The sequence below is a fragment of the Pleurodeles waltl genome, chromosome 9 (genome assembly GCF_031143425.1).
Source record: "Pleurodeles waltl isolate 20211129_DDA chromosome 9, aPleWal1.hap1.20221129, whole genome shotgun sequence".
In the NCBI taxonomy this organism is placed as follows: domain Eukaryota; kingdom Metazoa; phylum Chordata; class Amphibia; order Caudata; family Salamandridae; genus Pleurodeles; species Pleurodeles waltl.
The window spans coordinates 212,210,840-212,232,242 of NC_090448.1; the positions used below are offsets into that span (position 1 = coordinate 212,210,840).

Below are 21,403 nucleotides of genomic sequence, written 5' to 3' on the forward strand. Positions count from 1 at the left end.
GTGATGCTGTGGATACAGCATTTACCATACTTATGGATTTAATGAGTTTGCCACATAATTTGCCTCATAGTTTGACAAATTTGGAGATTGTTTTAATCTGAGAGGATTAAATAATACTGACAGAGAATGTGCTGCATAATTTGCATTTTACTGCATAATTTCGATAACTTTGCAGCATAATGTGGTCCTTTGTTCCACATTATACTGGTAGCCCTGGCAGTGTTAAAGCTCGACTGAGTGGTTTGGGGTTGTCATTATGATAAGGACATTTTTATTTCACATGCATTTTTCATGGATCACAGTGAAAAATGGGTTGTTATACCACTTTAGTTTGTGCAATAAAAGCAGCAAAAAATCGTATACATAGATAGATAGATAGATGTTGGCTCATTAGCATGACCATCATCCAAATCTGTGTAAATCAATTTGTATTTTTCTTCTGCTTACATTGATTTTTTTCTATTTTGTGCCAGCAGTAAACCTATATATAAACATATGGATACGCTGTGTGAGATCTTGTTTCAATAGTATTATTAACCCCTTCGGTGCCAGGTCTTTCCCCCCTCCGGTGCCAGGCCTTTTTTTGGCTATTTGGGGCAGTTTGCCCTTACGCCCTCATAACGTTTTGTCCACATAAGCTACCCGCGCCAAATTTGCGTTCTTTTTTCCTAACATCCTAGGGATTCTAGAGGTACCCAGAGTTTGTGGGTTCCCCTGAAGAAGACCAAGAACTTAGCCAAAATACAGCAAACATTTTGTTTTAATAAATAGGAAAAAAGGCTGCAGAAGGCGGCGTGTGGTGGTGCTAAAATCACCATCTTCCCAGCTTTCAGGAACAGGCAGACTTGAATCAGAAAACCCAATTTTTCAACACAATTTTGGCATTTTACTGGGACAAACCCCATTTTTACTATTTTTTGTGCTTTCAGCCTCCTTCCAGTTAGTGACAGAAATGGGTGTGAAACCAAAGCTAAACATTCCTGAAAAGTAGACATAATTCTGAATTCAGCAAGGGCTAATTCGAGTAGATCCTACAAGGTTTTCCTACAGAAAATAACAGCTGAAATAAAAAAAAAATTGAAATTGAGGTAAAACAAAAACAGCCATTTTTCTCCACGTTTTACTCTGTAACTTTTTCCTGCGATGTCAAATATTTGAAAGTAATATACCATTATGTCTGCTGGACTCTTCTGGTTGCGGGGATACATAGGGCTTGTAGATTCATCAAGAACTCTAGGTACCCAGACCCAATAAATGAGCTGCACCTTGCAATGGGTTTTCATTCTATACCGGGTATACAGCAATCCATTCGCTGAAATATAAAGAGTGAAAAATAGGTATCAAGAAAACCTTTGTATTTCCAAAATGGGCACAAGATAAGGTGTTCAGAAGCAGTGGTTATTTGCACATCTCTGAATTCCGGGGTGCCCATACTAACATACTATTTCTCAAATAGACGTCTTTTTTTACACACTGTCTTACATTTGGAAGGAAAAAATGTAGAGAAAGACAAGGGCCAATAAGACTTGTTTTGCTATTCTGTATTCCCCTAAGTCTCCCGATAACAATGGTTCCTCACCTGTGTGGGTAGGCTTAGCGCCAGCAACAGGAAATGCCCCAAAACACAAAGTGGACACATCACATTTTCCTAAAGAAAACAGAGTTGTTTTTTGGAAAGTGCCTAGCTGTGGATTTTAGCCTCTAGCTCAGCCGGCACCTAAGGAAACCTACCAAACCTGTGCATTTTTTAAAACTAGACACCTAGGGTAATCCATGATGGGGTGACTTGTGGGGCTCTCACCAGGTTCTGTTACCCAGAATTCTTTGCAAACCTCAAACTTTGGCCCAAAAACACTTTTTCCTCACATTTCGGTGACAGAAAGTTCTGGAATCTGAGAGGAGCCACAAAGTTCCCCCAATTCTCCCGATAAAAATGGTACTTCACTTGTGTGGGTAGGCTTAGTGCCCACAACTGGAAATGCCCCAAAACACAATGTGGACACATCAAAATGATCAAATACAAAACTACCTGTTTTTGCGGGGGCACCTGCTTTTTTGGTCCTGGGCTCAGCAGTCATCTAGGGAAACCTACCAAACCCAGACATTTGTGAAAGCTAGACACCCGAGGGAGTCGAAGGAGGTGTGACTTGCGTGAATCCCCCAATATTTTCTTACCCAGAATCATCAGCAAACCTCAAATTTAGCTTATAAATCACCTTTTTTCCCACATTACTGTGTGGGATCGCCACACTGGTACAAATTTCCTACCACCCAATGTTCCCCTCAGTCTCTCGGTAAAAATGATTCCTCATTTGTGTAGGTGGGCCAAGTGCCTGTTACAGGGAGGAGCCAAAAACATGTCGAAATTGAGGGGGAACAAAAGCGGGTCCAAAAGGGCAGTTTGAAACAAAAAATTTAGGCTGACAAGTGGGACAGAATTTTTATCGGTATAGATTAGACAATGCTGGTTGGTAAGAATTTTGTTGTTTCCTGCAGATTCCGGAAGGTTCCATCACAAAAATGTGGAAAAAAGTTATGATTTCCAGTAAATTGTAGGTTTGCAGGGCATAGTGGGTAAGAAAATGGTGTGGGGTGCATGTGAAGCACACCACCTTGGACTCACCCAGAACATTAGTTTTCAGATGTGTCTAGGTCTTGTGGATTTTTCTACATGGCAGCGTCCCAAAGTCCAAAAAGTACAGCCCACACCATTCCAAGTGGGACGATTTTGAGAGTTAGCCAAGCTCTCATGGCCCAAATGTAAAACCAAAACCCAAAATAATCAAATGTCCTCTTGCTTGCCATGGGATAAGATGTTTTAGTGTGCAGGGGGGAGAGCTTAAAGACTGTTACCCCCTTTGGTTGGCGTGGGGGCATAACCAGGCCCATACTGGTTGGTACCCACCACCACGCTATTTTTTTTTTTTTATTCCCTGGCATCTAGTAGACTTTCTGCCCCCTCCTTGGAGTGTGGATCTGGTGTAATTGCCAGTGGGCAGAACAACTTAGGACCCATTTATTTGGGGTGGGGTATGGCCATACCCCCACCCTCTTATTTTGAAAAAACAAATCTTCTCTGATGGGATTTCTGCCCCCCTTGGGGGCAGATGGGCCTTCCAAAAATAGGCCGATCTGCCCCCAACGAGTGCAGATATGGCCTACAGTAATGTAACCCCATGGGGAGCGACCCTTGCCCAAGGGGCGGCCCCCCCAAACAAAACACGCACATACACACACACTCACCAATCCCTGGTGCTTAACTGGTTTCTGCCCCCCTCAGCCTGATAGAATAGGCCGATCTGCCCCCAAGGGGAGCCGAAATAGCCTAAAATAAATCCCCCCCCCCTTCCCTCCCCCCCAGGGTAGCAACCCTTGCGTGAAATTGGTGCAAAAACAGAATCCCTGGTGCCTAGTGGTTTCTGCCCCCTATGGGGGCAGATCAGCCTAATAAAAATGGGCAGAGCTGCCCGCAAAGAGGGCAGAAATGGCCTAAAATAAACTTCCCCCCCAGGGGAATGGCCCTTGCCTAAGGGGTTGCTCCCCCTGCGTGAAATTGACGCACAAAATATAATTTCCTGGTGTCTAATAAAAATAGGTTGATCTGCCCCCGGGGGGGCAGAAATGGCCTAAAAGTAATTTTGCCCCTAGGGGAGCGACCCTTGCCTAAGGGGTCGCTCCCCACATATAAAAAAATAAAACAAACACAAAAAAAATATCCCTGGTGTCTAGCGGTTTCTGCCCCCTTGGGGCAGATCGGCCTACTTAAAATAGGCAGATATGCCCCCAGGGAGGACATAAATGGCCTAAAAATAAATTGCCCCCCTTCCCCCCCCCCGGGAGGCGGCCCTTGCCCAAGGGACCGCTCCCCTTATTCAATTACAAACAAAAATAAAAAAAACAATTTCCCTGCTGTCTAGTGGCATTTCTGCTGCCCAATCGCATCACGATCAGGCAGCAGAAATGCTGAGAAAGACATCAAAAGCCTTTCCTTTCCTTTGATGCCTCTCTTGGCTCTTTGTGTCTGATTCGCGCTGGAAGCTCAGCTTTCAGCGTGGAGGGGGAGGTCTCTGATGATGTCATCAGGTGCCACGGGGGAGGGTCAGGGGGGTGAGGGTGGAAGGGTAAGCGATTCCCATTCCATCCTTTCCCTGGGGGCACCGCTCCCCCCATGAGCCGGTCCAAGGATGTAACGGTTACGTCCTTGGCGCCTGAGTGCCACAGCCAAGGATGTAATCATTACATCCTGGGCTGCCAACGGGTTATTAGAACATTGGAATGCTGGAAGCTCCATTGAAAACAATGGAGTGCTGCGGGCTTTTACTGGCCGGTAAAAGCCCGCAGCGCAAACATTCCAATGTTCGCTTTGTTCACAGCAGCAGCTGTGAACAAAGCCTCACGGAGCCCGAGGGGATTTTAATCCCCTCGGGCTCCGTGAGCAATTTGTTTTTTTAAATAGAACATTCTGCCCTGAGTGGCAGAATGTTCTAATAGCCTTAGTACCCGCCGTAGCGGGCTCTACCGGCTATTAAAGGCCCTTTCCCTTGTTAAATGCCCTCGCCTTCGGCTCAGGCATTTAACGCGGGGAGGGGGCCTTTAATAGCCGGTAGAGCCCGCTACAGCGGGTTCTAAGGCTATAATAGTATTCCTACCCACTGTGAAAGCACTCTATTTGTAACATTCTGCAAGTCTGAGGATACCTTGTTTATTTTGACCTTTCCTGCTAATGGACAATTTAAATGTTTGAGTTCACACAGCAATACTCATGCTCAATTGTCCTATTTATACTTTTTGTGTGAAGTGGAGCAGTATCAAATCCTTTGTTACTGCTGAGTAAGAGGACACCAACTGCATTCTAACTAAGTAACATAATGGGCCATTTTCAAGAGTTCATTTTGAGATTTGTTTGATACGATTTAAGTTCTTCCAGGCATTCCTTTTAATTGCCTGTATTTGTTGCAGTTCTCAGTACTGAGTTAAAGCTTTCCAGGTGGTGCTTTCTATAGGAGCTTCATTTTTATTTACATTTAAATGGGAACATCTCACTCTTCTTTAGGGTGATGGTCCTTAGTCATCATGGAAATATTAGCAGATTACTAAATATATCTCTTATGGCCTGAAGTAGAAACAAGTAGGTCGCAAATAGTGAATGCAAATTGTTCACCAACTTTGGGAAAGGCTTCTACAATTTGCAAAAAGGGGCTTAGTAGATTAAGAAATGTCATTTTGCCATTGCAAACTCTGTGAGTTTGTTAATCACCATAGGCCACAAATTAATTTCTTCAATCTGGGCCTTAGTTTCAAAATTATGGGATTGAGTTTGGAGCACCCGTCCGCCAAAAACTCCTGACGGGGTGGTCGCCGCCATGCTGGTGACCTCCCCTAAACTCCCCCACCTCATTAAGACTTTCCCAGTGGGCTAACTAAGTAGCGACAGCATTGTTGCCAGCTCATAATTCAACTGCCGGCAATGCTGCCACAATTAGGGGGCACCATCACCCTCAAAGTGCACACTGTCTGCTGTTCATTTTGAGGATGCTGGGCAAGGGAACCTGTGCACCCGTTCTCCGCCAGTCTTTTCATGAGAAGGCTGGAGGAGAACAAGGTTGTAATCAGCAGGGCAGCACTGCGTTCAGCTCCGCCTTGGCTGATTACAACCTGCAAATACCATCAGCCCGTCTGGATCTCTGATCCTGGTGGGGACGGAGGTAGGTTTGCAGGTCTGCCCTCCAACCTCGTAATGTGGCAGACGGACTGCCGCAACCACAGCGGTCCACCTGCCACCTCTGCATTGGCCCTAGGACACACAAGACAAATTTCTTAGTGGTAGCTGTTCTGTTAATCGTCTACAGTCAGTTTATTTTACTGAAACAACATTGAAGCTAAAAAATTAAGTTCCAAGATATCATATTGTATTGATAAGCTGTGCGGTCTGTCTATAACCCTGATTTATAAGTCTCGAAGAAGGACACCAAAGCATTGTATTAAGTTCTGTGAGAGCCCATAGAGTGCTACAAGCTGAGCCGACTGTTTCTGGTTAAACCTTCTGTGACCAATCTCGTGGAATAGACCAGTAAATGAAATAACGGGCAGTAATGGGAAATAATCTAGTGAGATATGTTGATTTTGCCAACAGAGAGTGATTAATAAAGAAGTGATGGGTGTTAAATGAGAGCTTGTCAATAATTTCAACCAACTTCTTACTCAGAGAGATTGCAAATGTAAAGCCAATATTGATGTCTTAAGAGAATTACTATTAGTCAGATATGTACATGATGTAATGCGTTAACATGTTTGTGAAAGTTGGTATTCAAAATACATAGAAGTGGTATGGTTTTCTTAGCCAAGCATTTGAAATTTCGGATTCAAAGAGAATTTACAGTATCATCTTCAAAATATCGCAATATTCTCATTGCATGCCTCTGTTTTTCTTAGCAGCGACATAGCACAATAGTGTGTGTATGTGTTTTTATGTATATTGACACTCAGGAACTGGAGTCCTAAGTCACTGTAATGATTTGTTGTGTTTTTTGTTTTCCATGTATCAGACAGGATCCAGCACTGCCCGCGGGAATGTGTTATTTGCCCTCCATAGTATCTGGAAATCGCAAGGAATTGCTGGGTGAGGATTTGCATACCATGAATAACCAGTTTCTTTCTTGGTTCATGCATATTTGAGTCTTAAAATAAGAATTTATCTGTTAGCATTTCAGTTAATTACTCTCCCAAAAAGAATGAAATGTCATAGAACGACAGAGATAAGGGATGTGTGTTGAAAGTGCCAACGACTTAATGTTAAAAGTGGGTTATATTTCTTTACTTTCGGTGTATTTACCAGTGATTCTCTTGTTTCCTCCACTGGTTGTCTTGGTTTGTTTTACTTTCTGACAGGAACAATAATGTCATGTCAAAGTTGTGGATAGACAGATGGTAACCAAAATGGCACAAGAATATCACAGGAAGCACCTTCTGCCAGCACTGATCTTTAGCCAACAGCACACAGGACCATAGACATAGAAGATGGCTGAACTGTGCAGCCTTCTTGATGAGCTGTCAGAGGCTGAGGCTGTAGAATGGCTGACACCTCGACTTTCACAATGCACCGCTGTAGGGGGTACCGTTGTATTTACAAAATGCTTGTGTTTTAGGCTGGGGATGTAAGCCTGCATTAAAGTCATGCATGCCTCTAGCAAAGAAACTCTTTCAATGGTACACCTGCATTCACAAAACGTAAATACCTATGTGATTTGTGATGCAACCTTAATTCATATTTCTTAATTGGATTAATTAAATTACTCTGCAATGTGTTGCAGCAGGGCTTCCATCTGCATTGTATTCAAAATAAATAATAGAGTAAATTGGCACTTGTAGTTGGGAGAAGGACTTTATACTCAATCTCACTGTGAAGATGAAACAACAGCTCAGTTTCTGGACTCTTCGAGTATTATCTGAAAAGGCAGTACTCGCTTGTCATCTGTGTAAGATTGAAACCGTCCTGGTAAAATCAAAGAAATGGAAGTTGTTGTTGCTGCTCTGACACTTGTACATTTGCTTCAGTACCTTCTATCCCTTTGTCTAATCCTTTCCTCGCAAGTTTAGCCCTTGAGGCACTTCAGACATATGCCAAAGCCTTAAGTCTCGTTTTTTTCAATTAAAGTACTTGTTCTTTGATTCACTCTTTATGTGTCTGTGTGTGAGGATAGTTCACATAGATGGTTTAATTGGTGAATGCTAGAGAGTCAGGAAAAAGTGAACGGATAGTTGGCTTGATGAATGGATGGATTAGGTGAGTAATTTGGTGCATCTATAGTTGGGTGGATACATTTCCACAGATGAGTGAGTGCAAATATTAATGGGTGAGTGAATGCATGGGTATATGGCTAAAAAAATATGACTATGGGTGGATGAATTTCTAAGATGAGCGAGTGCCTGGAATGCCATAGTGAGGTTCAAGACAGGAATCTAATGTCTCCCACTGATGTTGCTCACTCATTTCTCACTCACCCATTCATTTATTTATGCTCCAAAGCACCCACCCATCCATCCCGAATCACCCAGATGGGTGGGATCACTCATATAACACCCACATTCACCAAGTTGCCTTTGCACACAAAAATACAACTCGCTCACGAATTATCGAGCACTTTCACTAATAAAACTCAAGACTTATTTGCTTTCAAAGGGTCGTATAGGAAAGCAATCGTCGACGATGGATAACATTTTGTTGCTTGATGCTGGAAATATTGTTCCAAATATATGTGTTTCAATGACGAAGGTGTTTTCACACCACCTTTGCTTCCTTTTGCATCTGGGTTTGGCTAATGACATATTGTCTTGTCCTTCAGTGATCATGAATTGTGCTAAGCAAATATCTTGGTTAAGCAACTTCCTTATTTTAGGATTTCGTAACAAACTTGCAAGGAAGATACCAGCATGCTAGTGTTTTTTTTTTTTCCATTTGTCCCCAGAAGACCTGTTCGAAGCAGTTATGTTTCAGTAAACTGGTTTAAGCTGCGGAATATATGTGGCATCTCATTCAGGTTTAATAAAAACGAAAAGATGTTTACACCTGCTCGCAGACAATCCTGACTGCGAGGTTTGGAATGAAAGCTAGGTATTGAAACTATTTCCTGCATGTATTTTTTCGTCCGCAGTACTCGAAAAGTAAACTTAGCTTTCATACTGATCATCAGCCAAGCATAGCAGAGACGTGCAGATGTGGCCTGCAGGATGACTAGTAGATGCTGAACAGAGGCCCTGCTGCAGAAGTAGCCTTTTTTTCCACAGGACTTTTTTCTGTTTCTGTTACTCCACCGCCCCTTGGCAGAAGTGCCAACTAGCCGCCATTAATCAACACTGCAATTTTAAGGTTATTGCAGTTTCTTCTATAGTTTGGCAAAATGGTATTCACTTTAGAGCGTGCTCGCCTGGTTTTATCCTGTCCATAAAATATATCATGAAGTCTGAAAGTGTAATTCATAGAGCAGGTTCCCTTTGCTTGCTTCCTTTGTACAAAAGGTAATTTCTGCAATGTGCTTACTTACATCAGTCAGGATTGTCCTCCAGGTGTCCTGACACATTAGGAGATGGACACTTGAAGACATTTATAGCTTTTTTTGAAATATTAACTTGTCCCCAGGAAATGATGTCATTTATGAGTTACCAGAAGCGGCAGGTAGCCCTACTATGCTAGGTATTCTCATGAGCTGCTCGCGAGTGTCAAATACCCATAAGAGCTGAGATACAGGAATTTTCTTTTGCCGCCCTTCTAGCCCGAGCCAGCAAGAAGTTGGCCAACAATTACACAGAAAAACACGGTAATGCGATGGTAATTATTTAGAAGGATAGAAACACATGTACCCATGTATGCTCTATCTTATGACTCCTGTGTTCCTCTGATCATCCTCAATGAGATTTTAAATTAATTTTGTTAGTTTATACTTTTTCTCAGATTGTTTTATCCTCTTTGTGTGATTCAATCAGGGCCATAGACTTACTGACGTCACATAATATGTTGTCATCAAGAGATGAATGTCACTTCGTGTGACATTACCATGGCGTCAAAGGGCCTGTGATTTCATTTCCACTACCAGTATGATTTAGCTATACCGACAACAGGAAACATGAAGAATGAATCAAACAAGGATTACATCTGTGCTAGACAGAATCGATATGGTGTCATGGTTGAGAAGTTGACTTTTGTACCAGATGACTGCCCTTCAAAATTAACACCCTGAATTTTACTCTCCGATGCCTTTTGTGAATAAATATTGTGGCCCTGAACAAATTACTAACTCACTGAGATAGTAATTGCCTTCAGCTTTTGATGTTCAAAAAAACTGGATGCGCTTAGAAGCAGGATAAACACAAGAAGCATGCACATTTTTTTTTTTTTTTAAAGTGGCTGACAACTGGACTTACATTCTCAGTTGGTGACTCCAGAAAGGCAAGGCATCTGTCTTATTTCAAATGAAGGCAGTATTTTGATGGTTCTGAAATGTGGGGTATTTGGTCTCAGCTGAATACTGTTCAGATTCTAAAGGGGTTAAACTGTGATACTTCTCAGATGCCTGCATCTTGAGCTAACCTCAGATATTTTTTCCTTTCATTGATTTCCATGGTGGTTCCACAGAACTATATGTTCATGTTCTGGTTAAATTTGGCGCTACTGGACTTCCCCTTCAGCTATCTTGTTAGAAGTTTGTGAACATCCTCCTCTCTGGATCAGAAACCTGCTGTTTAAACACCTCAAACCAGTCAGTCTGGACAGGAATGAAAACACAACCTTGTTATGACAAATGGCCAATTATCTGCTGTAACAGGAGAATCTCAGCCACTGACAGCTTCTGCAGGCGGACTCTGAGAGGGAGGGGTGTAGGGTGAAAAAGGCCCATTCCATTCTGAACGACCTAGATTCCTTCTGCCGGGCAAGACCATTGCCCCATTTTTGCTCGCATGGACTGACATGGTGGAAAACTGTCTGAGAGAGAGTGTGGAAAGAAAACCCCACCAATTTAGTGTTAATTTCCCTCTTTCGAGGCCCTTCTTCACACTGTATCTCGTATACCTTTTTTGCTACTTTCTTTATGTTCAGAGCACTGAGTTTGTCTAATTTGTGTGCCAATTACCACATGCTTTCACTCTTTTGAATACTAATTATGAATGTGTTGGAGAAGTAGGTGCTACTTATCACATCTAAAAAAAAATCTGACTCCCCATGGTAAGGAATTTAGAGAGTGCAATAAATAGAACCTATTTCAAGTTTTTGGGGAATAACATTTTTGTGTTTACGACATCGAAATCGGAATGTTATAGTAAGTGCCCACTTGGTTAACCTGCTAAATTCCAGAAGTGTTGAACTGCTGAAATGTAACAAAGGGCGAAGTATTTAATGCTCCTGTTAATTACTGGGTGCGATAAATAGCACACAAATCAGAATTCTGACCCATTCGGAATCAAGTGTCTTGTTTGAGATACTAAATAACCCTCTGTTCACACTCCAGTCACTACTCGACATAACTCATCACTCATTTTCTAAAATAAACATGTTACTCCTGAAATGTAATACCAGCCATTGCCCCTGAGAAACTTGCCATATGGTCCTCCACATTTAGAGCCAGAGTACAATATTTGGTAGATGTGGAGTGGAATGATGACATGATTTGCGTGCAAATGGAATATATTATGAAATAAATGCGGAGTTAAGCGGTGCCTATCACTCTGGCATCTGTGCCTTTTGTTTTAAAAGTATTCAGCTCTGTGTGCTGGGCCATTGTTAACCATGTTTTAGCCAAGCAGTAGCTAGACAGATAAAGCAGTGAGTCCTAAATCTGGGGTAAAACCTATTTTAGCATTGTGGCTTTAGCAGTACCAAACTTCATTATGCTGGTTTCTCATTTTTCTCTATAAATGAACTTTCAACACTCTTACTCTTGAAGCGCCTGTGAGATTTAGCAAAATATTATCTAAATATTAATAATGTAAAAGTGCAAGTATTAGCAAGTACCACACTCCATCGTTTATTTTGTCAGGATAAATGGATGTTGTGACTTACATTTGATTCCCAATACCTATGTTAAGAAGTTGTATTAATCGTAAAATATTTAAAATTAGATGGTATTGATCCATGTTTTTTTTAAACAGATTTTTTTGTCATTTGTTATACATTGTTACAGCAACCGGAATACCATCATTGTCTCTTTAACTCTGCATTTAAGGTAGCTATCAACATAACACACTTCAACTTAATTTACAATAACATTGAATGATCAATCTTCCCACCATCCCCCCTTCCGCCTTCCCCTCCCTTCTCCTTCCCCTCCCTTCCTGAGTCAGTGCCCATTTCGTACTTTGGAGTTGTGATTGTGGCTTCCTGTTCTCTGGGTCGTGTGCGTGTGGCGAGGTGGATGCGGAGTCCTTCCTAGGGTGCTGGGGGAGGAGAGGTGGGGGGTGGAGGGGCTCCAGGAGAGCAAGAGACTTCTTATTTCGGACAATACTTTTGTTAGGATCGGTCTTGGGATGAATTAAATGATCTAGTGTTTAAGTCTTTCATGCTGTCCACCAGGGTCCCCCATGCTCGTGCTACGTCTAAGGGCCTTAATCCTCTCTTAGCTTCCTTGAGTAAGGAGTCTCCTCCGTAGGTTGCCCACTTTTCCAATTCTCTACTCCATTAATCTACCCTTCGACCTCTTGTTTTTTCCAGTTCATAGTGATTTCTCATTGGAGAGGACGTAGGCCAGATCCTGGAATCTACTGGTCACTTTTGTCTTAGGTGTGCGGGGGAACTATCCCAGCAAGCAATGGCCCATTGTGCATGGGACTTCCCTGTCTATGATTTCTGCTACCATATGTGTTACCTCCTCCCAGTATGTTCCCAAATAAGGGCAGTCCCACAACATATGTTTGAGTTCCGCCCCCAGCACTCTGCACCATGTGCAATCTGTCTCCGCTGCATTGAAGTGTCTGTTAATCTTCCCTGGGGTCAGATATGTCCTATGTAGTATAAAAAAGTTTATCAGTTTAAATCTTGTATTTCTGGAGTCTTTTGGGCTCCTTTCCAAGATATATTCCCAAGCCTTGGTTGGTATCTGAGTGTTCAAGTCCTACTCCCATTTAAGTTTTAAGGAGTCCAAGGGGTAGGTCATGTCTGCACATATTTTGCTATAGAGGTTTGTAACTGCCTTAAATGTTCCTGACGAGCTTGTTAGGTATTGGCTGGTGGTCTGTGGTTTAGGTTCGTCGAGGCCCGCTCCCCAGTGTTGTCTAATAGCTGTGGTGATTGCTCCATACAGTAGAAAATGCCCTCTCTGCAAGTCAAAGTCGAGTCTGAAATCCGTAAATGGGGGCAGCATCCCTTCTCTAAATAAGCTGCATATCGTCATTACCCTGCTTCAGTCCAGGTGTCTAGGCTCTCCCAGCTACCCCTATGTGGTAGTACCCACAAAAATGATAGGGGAAAGTCTGAGGAGTATGGAATTTTTGTTTTGGTTTCGCCCAGGTTTCTTGCCCAGCACTGTGCAAGCACTTTTAACTCTACTCTGCTGAGTCCTCACTGTGTGGTCTTCATACTCTCAGTAAGACTTCTGTCAGTTTAGTTAATGATGGGATGAAGGGCCTTACTGATCCCCATGGGGCTTCTCTACTCGCCAGCCATTGATTGAACCACTGGAGTTGTGCTGTGAGATAATAAGATTAAAATTCTGGTACGGCCAGTCCTCCATCTGTTGATTGTCTCTGCAATTTAGCCAGAGCCACCCTTCTTCTGCCTGTTTCCCAGAGGAAAGTCGTTAATAGTGAATCTATGTCCTTGAAGATAGCTCTGCGTATCCACACTGGAAGGACTGTGACATAATAAAGCAAATGTGGTAAGACTATCATTTTGGGCAGAGCCACCATACCGGCAAAGGATAGAAGCAGCACCTGCCAGAAGGCCACGGCTACCCTAGTTATTGGGGAATTGTGCAGTGGAGGGTGGGAACGGTGTATATGTGGCTGAACTACACAGTTAAAATTGCCCCCCCATCATTATTGACTGCATGAGCTGTGGGGCCAAACGCTCTGTAAGTCTTCCAAAGAAAGCCCCTTGTTCTGTATTAGGAGTATAAGCATTATTTAGAAGCAAGTCTTGCCCCTCCAATCTTCCCCTCATGGCAACGTATCTCCCCTCTGAGTCAATGAGACTGCCTGTGTGCTGAAAGGGATACTCTACCCTTATTTACATTAGTGTTCCTTTGGCATAAGCTAAGTAGGTTGTGAAATATGCCTGACCTCTCCACCGTCTCTGTAGAGCCCCCCACCCCCAGCTGCCATTAGATGGGTTTCCTGGAGCAGCGCTATGTGTACTCCTCTCCTTTGTAAGTAGGAAAATACCTTATATCTTTTTGCCATTGTGTTCATTCTTCAAATGTTCCATGATGTAAACGTGTACGTTTCAAGACTAGCCATGCTCCTTCTGCATTTTCCCTCCCCTCCCCCGCCCAATCAACCCTTGCTGTGTGACCAACAAACCACATCATTTTTAAGTAGCATATATCGGAGTGTGTGACTCAGGGTCCCCAGTATATACAAACCAAGTATAAACTACCCAACTCCCCTCCCACAGGACAAGGAATGTAAAACCCCTCATCCAAACAGTTATTTATCAACTAGCCTCACTAAAGCGGCAGCGGGCCCCCCGTTCAATTAGGTAGATGTCTATACCATCATCCCGCTGGTCCTCCCAACCCATTCTTACGATCTGTTAGTTGTTGCGGTCCCCTCTGGGGTCTGTGTCTTAGGGTCCCTGCAATGGACCCCTTCGAGGGTCTGAGGTTATTTCGAAGGGCATGTCAGTGTTCAGGTGTTAAAGTCCAAGAAGTGCTCGCTATCCAGGGGGAAGGGATCAGATAATGCTATCTGACTTCCCAGGCATCCCCACCGGCATGGCAACCTCAGATGTGTGCGCAGTGTAGGAGTCCTGATCAGACCCCGATTTGTCACCTTCTTCTTCTTCATCAATTGTTGGGGCTGGGCTCCGTCCACTGACACTTAATGAAGCCACCGTCTCTATTACTTTTGGGCGTTCTTGCAGGGTTTCTGCTTTGGAGAGGGCAGTTTGCGTACGCTTAGGTTGAGGTCTTGGTTTTTTGGGGTTGTGTCGAGACCTTCTGTGTAGTTGTGAACCTGCTTCATCTGAGAGATGGGTGTCAATCCATTGCCGTAGTGCCACTGGAGAGTGGAAAAATTGGGTCCCCTCCATCATCATCACTCTGAAGTAGGCCGGAAACAACATGCCATATGGGATCCCCATTTGTCTCAATTTTGCCTTGGCTTCTCTGAAGGTGGACCTCTGTGTTTGCACTTTGCGCGAGAAGTCTAGGAATATTCTGACTACACTACTGTCCACTATACAGTCTCCTTTTTTCCTCGCTTGTCCTATGATGCAGTCTCTGTCTTTGTAATGTGAAAGTTGTGTTATGACGGGGCTCAGGGAGCCCCACAGTGGAATAGGGCTAGATGGGACTCTATGCCCACTTTCAAGGGTGAAGAACAGAGATAGGCCATCTCCTGCCAGTTCTTCTTGGAGCCATCGTTCAAGATAGTCCACCATATTCTTCCCTTCTGTTTGTTCCTGTAGGCCTATTATTCGGATGTTATTGCACCTGGATCTATTTTCGGCGTCTTCTGCTCTCAGTTCCAAGCTATGTATTTTCTTTTCCAGTGTGCACAATTTTGCGATTGTATCTAATAGGGTTGGTATGACCCGTGTGATGTTTTTCCCCGTCGTGGAGACCCTTTCCGCTAAGCAGCGGTGGTCATCTCTCAGTATGGTCATGTCCATCACCGGTGAATCAATTTTGCTCTCCAGTGCTTCTCGAGAGGCGGTTGTGGCCTGAAGGATGTCTTGGATTTCCAGCATGCTCCTTAGTTTGTGACCTTGTGTCTTCCTGATGCACTGCCGGGCGGGGTCCTCCATGGCCTCCTCCCATGTCTCTGTGTCTCTCTTGCAGCCAACTTTCCCCATTATGTGTGACTATGAGAGGCCAGGGGGCCCCCTCAGAGCTTCAATTCTGTGCTCCTTTATTGGGAGGTATCTCTCCTGCAGTCTGGTTGGGGGAGTAGTTGGTTCTGCCAAAGGCAGAGGTTGGTCTGTACTGGGGTGCTGGAATTGGGCACGCTGTGTCAGCAAGGATCATAGCCGGAGTGGTTGCTTTCTCCGCATTCCAGTCTCTTTCAGCCTTGGCTCCAAATGGGTCTCATACAGGCCTCCCCTCCGCCTGTCTCGGGCGCCTATCAGCCGTTGTATTCAGCGCTGTCGCACCCCCCTGCTGTTTGGTTGCAATCAGCCTCTCCATTAATTTGTGCTCTGTCCGGGTAAATGTTGTCACCTGTCTCTATGTTCTGGGGCGCCAGTGCCCCAGTGTCCTTCGCTCGGTCGACTGTGGTGTCTCTATTCGGCCGCGCCCGGCATCATGGGCTCAGCGCAGTTGCATCGTGTGCTGTGATTATATGGCCTGGGCAGCTGCTTTATCCACATCTCGGTCCCGTGCGGTTGCGGCTCCAAATGGGTCTCATACCGGCCTCCCCCTCCACCTGCCACCCGCGCTCATCAGCCGTTACCTTTGGCGCAGTTGTGCCCCTCCCTATGATCAGCCACACGCCAGCTTCTCCTTTCAGGTGAGCGCTTGTCAGATTAGTGCTGCCCTGTGTCCCGATCTGGTGGTCCAGGTTCCTCTTCTGAAGTCATCAGCACCGGGGCGTCCTTCCTTCCGTCGGCCAGCTGCGGTGTCTCTATTCAACCGCGGCCACCCTCTTGCCTGGGTGCGGTCACGGCTTGCGGGAGGATTATTCTCTTCCTGGCTGCTGTGCAGCTGCCATCGGGCACCCCATCGCCCACAGTCACCATCCCAGAGCGGTAGCACTGGTATGGGGGCACAGGGCACTGTTCTTACTTCAGTATGGCATAGGGTGGGAGTCCCCGGCTAGAGCCTCACAGAAAGGCTGCTTCCTACATCAGCGGTTAGCCACACATCCCCAGATGGTGTTGATCCATTTCATTTCACTGCATTACCAAATGGTGCACAAAATGACATTTTCTTGCATCGTTACCTTTTCTGTAAAGCTGTACATTTCCAGTATAGTGCGCTTTGGGAGCAACAGTATTGTGCAATGTTTCTCTTGGTGATAGGTATTCCAGGGCTATAGACATATTTGTACAGTGTGCATCGCCTAAGCCTTCCTTCAAACCCAAAAACCCAATTTTAGGAGTCTGCACCAGAGCAACAACAGAGTGTGAGCCATTCCTACTCAGAAAACCTCAAATCTGTCTACAGCTTCTGTTTGGCATCTTATACACAATGGGCATCCACCTCACTGTATGCTCAGGTAGAGAATCCTATTAAAGTACCCTCTATGCAGGTCTTGCAGTGGGTCCGTATCAGTCGACAGTATGCAGCATTAGCCACTTCCTTTGGTCCCTCAAGTTTCTCTCTCTCAGTTCTCTGTGTCAATTCCAAAACAAATATAAGCCTCTCAAAAGCATATGAAGCCTTCTATGGCACCTGAGAATGCTTTTACTGTCCGGCTTGATCACCATGAACTTGGCTTCCATTGGGCTATGTCAAACCCCGTGTTCTCAAGGTTTGGGGAGAGAGGGCATGCCTGGGCTGTAAACATTTAAAAATGTACTTTTGTGCAAATTGAATTTTCCCTCTATTTCTGCAAAACATACAATACATTTTTGGTTTTCTGAGCCCCATAGTTTTCAGATGCTTATTTGATACTAGCTGACAAAGCTGTCAAGGGCAGAGACCTCAGGGAGGCAGTGCCCAACCTAGACAGTCATCTCCATGTCAAGGCGGTGGAGCAATCCAGTTCTTCTCAAAGTCCCATACCAGGCCTGGAACACAACTTAGACAGCCTGAAGGACTTCAACTGAGGTTCTCCATCCATACAGGAAAACAGGAGGACTTGATCCTGCAATAGACCGCAGCACCCGAAAGTGGCTGGATCATTGTTCGAGACAAAAAGCAGATCATTTATCGTAATGATTTTGGACACACAGTAGTATAGTTGAACATTGCCCACTTCAAGACCACTGCCAAAGGTTGACTTGCCACACTTATTCACGGACAATCTGAGCATCCTGTTCCATACAACCCCAAAAGAATAGAACTCCTGATGGCTTTAGTTTGACAGACAAAATGTCTGGTGACTTTGCAAAGGAAATTTTAGATGGAATGCAGAAGTCCATGAAGAGACTCCACTGAAACAAGGTGGGATACACCAGGTATTTGTCACACACTCACCCGGATCCAACTGCGAGCATAACACTGGAGCTGATGCTGGACTCTCCGCTCCCTCCCTGGAAGAAGCTGGACCCAGGGACAGTACTCCTAGATTCCAGGTGACTTACAGAGGAGAAAGTGGGAAGGGACAGAATAATAAAAGCAAACTTGTGGTACTGGCTCTGCTCAGCGATGGTACTACTCTGCTTAACAGGATCATCACTCCTGGGACCTTCTGGTTATGCGAAGGGGGATGTTCACGGGACCAGCACTTCTGTTTTCTGTGAAGACTCAATACACTGGAGTAACAAGAGGAGGCAATTATCATCAGTACATCAAATCCTCTGCAAAAGTACAATAGAGTGCTTAATTTATCCATACCTACAGGTTTCTTCAGAATCATAACATAAGAGCAGAACAACCAAGTACTCAGAAGAAAATCTTCTGGAACTCTCGAGGAAGAACTTGAAATACTGGTTAGAGTCTAAGGCACTTCAAGGGTAAACTCAGAACATAGCTGGATTTACAGGCACTCCCAAGTTTGCACTCTGTACATGTGTTGGAGTCGGGGTGCTTCCAAGATATTATAGAAAACAAGGTTACACTTGGTACATAGTTTGGAGTCAGGGCACTCCGAAGATATGCTAGAAAACAAGGTTACACTCGGTACATGGGTTGGAGTTACAAGGTTAATTCAGGAGACAGTCTCTAGTCCATGAACAACACAGTCAGGAGCCAATGTTTGGAGAGGGGGGTCCGTAGCCGGGACAAGTAAGAAGTGTTGAAGGAAAATTAAAGAGAAGGAAATGGAGCAAGGTCTAGAGTCTTGAAGAGGATGACAGACAGGCTTGCAACTACTACTTAGGAATAGTGTGCACTAACCTGAAAGCACGTACTTAGCCCGGACTAGTACTTTACCTAGAGTTTAAAGATGGCAGGTGGATTGGCGCAAGAGGTACAAAAAGAGTAGCTCATGAAGGGAGACACTGGAAGTGTCGTAGAAATCAGTATCTCAGACTTATCAAGAAGGCTTGGAAGACTAGAGCACTGGACATGTCCGTACGACACAGGAGATGAGTGCAGGGACATGGTTGCGCAGGACTGGGGTGATGAAGTTCTGGGGGAATCAGGAGGTGAGTACAGGGACGAAGCTTGCGCTGGACAGGAACGCAGAAAGATCTGGGCAACTCAAGAGGTGAGTGCAGGGAAGCTGCTTGCGCAGGACTGGTATGGTTACAAGGCTAAGCCCCCAGGCAGGTTCCAAGTGGTTATTTAAACAGGAAGCCGGGAGTGTTCCAGAAAGGCACGTGACCCACGTGGAATCTTCCAAGTAAACTGGGGGAAAATCACGTGTTACATAAACAGATATGAGGCCTAACAGGAAGCAGGTGCAAACGGTAATTGACAACAACAAATACAACGGAACCCAAGTGCATAATGATTCAATCCAGTGGTTCACAGTGAAAATGTAACTATCCTAGATAGACATGTGATATCTGCAGGTGCTAACTAGCCTCTTTCATAGCAGCAGAACTGAAAGGCCAATGGTTCAGGCCTCCGGGGATGAAGGAAACCATGGAGTACTCAAGATGGAAAGGTGCCCCAGGGGAAGGAATGACATGAGACTGGATAGCAATAACCGGCACACATGGAGCACAAGATTGAGTCGTAACAGTATTGAGGTCACTCACAGGGGAATCCAGCCTTGGAGTTATGGTATTTGCCCAGCACACTGATTCATTGTGCGTAATGAACACAACATTATTGAGTAATTTACTCATTTGTTTGCAAGTACGTTTTATTTAGTTAGTTATTTTTTGTGAGCATTGAAAACGTTCTGGTTAGGTTTGTTGTACATAGCGTCAATAAAGGTACATAGATAGTGTATTTTGTGCTGTTTGCATAGTGGGTGATATCATCAGTTAAAGCGTAATAGATAGCACCATATTATAAATCTGATTGGTGAAGAAAACATGATGTGGCATAGCGAAAGGCACCAACAAATAATACAGGTAATGGATACTATGAACATGTTTAAAGGTTACTCTTTATTGATTACTATTGCAGCGGATGTCTTTTCAGTGAGGTTTTCAGTTTAAGATACGTGAAGCCAACTTGCTTCATTCTAAGCCTCGATTGCAACTCTAATGCTCTCCCCATCTTGGGCAGAAAGCAATGTAAATTTTGACGTCTTGACTGCGGCCTGTAAGACCCTCTGAATGTATCAGGTACTTGGATAACACAGAGACCCAAACTACATGAGTAACATAGGTATAAAAGTAAATCATCCCCCTAGAGGGACAGTCGATTTTCTTTACAAGGGGTCTATTCGAAGACTCTGAGGCCATCCTTCCTGGGGCACTCAGTTAGGGTTTCTACCACCAGTGCCAAGAGCATTGACAACATATGACATCCATGCTAGGCGCCCTCTCCCAATGGAGATCCTCTCCAGCAATACACCATTGATTCTTGCTCTAGGTCTAATCTGCACAAGCAAGAATCTAACATAATTCAAGAGTGAGTTGCCAGCATTAATGTTATGTAGGATGGCAAACAGATAGCCCAGCTAGCATGAAAAGTTACCTCTGTTGTCCTTACATTAACCTTTACATTTTGGAAATGCCATCAAGTAGAACATAGAGAACAACTGGATTCAATGATGGTGTGTTTTGCTTCAGTTCACGCACTGCAACATTATCCCAGTTAATGAGGAATTTCTCTTCAAAATGTAACACCACAGCATCTTGACCAGTTGTGTTTCTCACCTTGTCCCTGTTCAATATCCTAAAACATGCAATGTCTTTACCCCGAAGTACAGACTTGAAAGTATATAGGAGTATTGTGAGATAAATAATCGCCCCTGCGTTTTGCCTTGAAATAAAAATCAATTTCCTCTTTAATCTATTCAACAAAAAATGGGTGATTGAGCAAAAAATGCTCTACCATGTTCCCTTAGAAGTATCACTTGTATGACTTATACGCGGCGTGGCCAGTGAGTGCTCTGAGAGGCAGGATGCCAGAATGTAAGCACCTGACTCAAGCTGTATATCTGCTCTAGCAAAAAAGTAGTCTGTGCACTTCTAAGGATAGAGTGAACGCTCTTTCAGAAGGGTAAAAGTTGTGCCTAATGTCATACAGCCTCAATGCATATGCAAAGTCATCAATGGGGAAATGCACAGAAGCCCTTGCTTACACCTCTTAGATTTGTTTGTGTCTGTGGCCATCACTCCATGGAAGTCATCCCAATATGTCTTTCCTGCTTAGTTGTCTACAGACAATGAGGATGAGTCGTACACATTCAGCAGTATCTACAGACAGTACTTAATTGGTGATTGTGGTTGACACTTCACTTATTTTATGTAACTAGAATGTTTTTTGATATCTCCTATGTTCAGAAGTCAGAGTTAAAATGTCCTGGGATGGCTCAACCAGCTAACTATCCCTTCAAGTTTAGCTTTGCCAGGCTGAAGCATTGATGCGCAATTCGATTTGTTGCAAGCCAGCCATCAGTCCTAATATGCCAATCAAATTATTTTGGAAGGCCCTGGCTGACCCCTTCAATAGGGCTCTTCCACAAGTGTTGCAGGGCTCAACAGATAGGCTGCAAAAGACTGACTGCTCTGTGGTTGGTAAAGTGCCAT

At 44.2% G+C, this 21,403-nt stretch overlaps 1 protein-coding gene across 2 annotated transcripts in view; it reads left to right on the top strand.

Moving 5' to 3' along the window:
- SLC25A26 (solute carrier family 25 member 26) overlaps positions 1-21,403 on the top strand; it is an 875,825-nt gene that overhangs the window by 741,261 nt on the left and 113,161 nt on the right. The window contains exon 9 of one of the 2 annotated variants that reach the window (XM_069206568.1): positions 6,546-6,619. In XM_069206568.1, coding sequence (XP_069062669.1) covers positions 6,546-6,619 — 74 coding nt within the window. The remainder of the gene's footprint in view (positions 1-6,545; positions 6,620-21,403) is intronic. The other variant, XM_069206569.1, reaches the window with a different exon arrangement.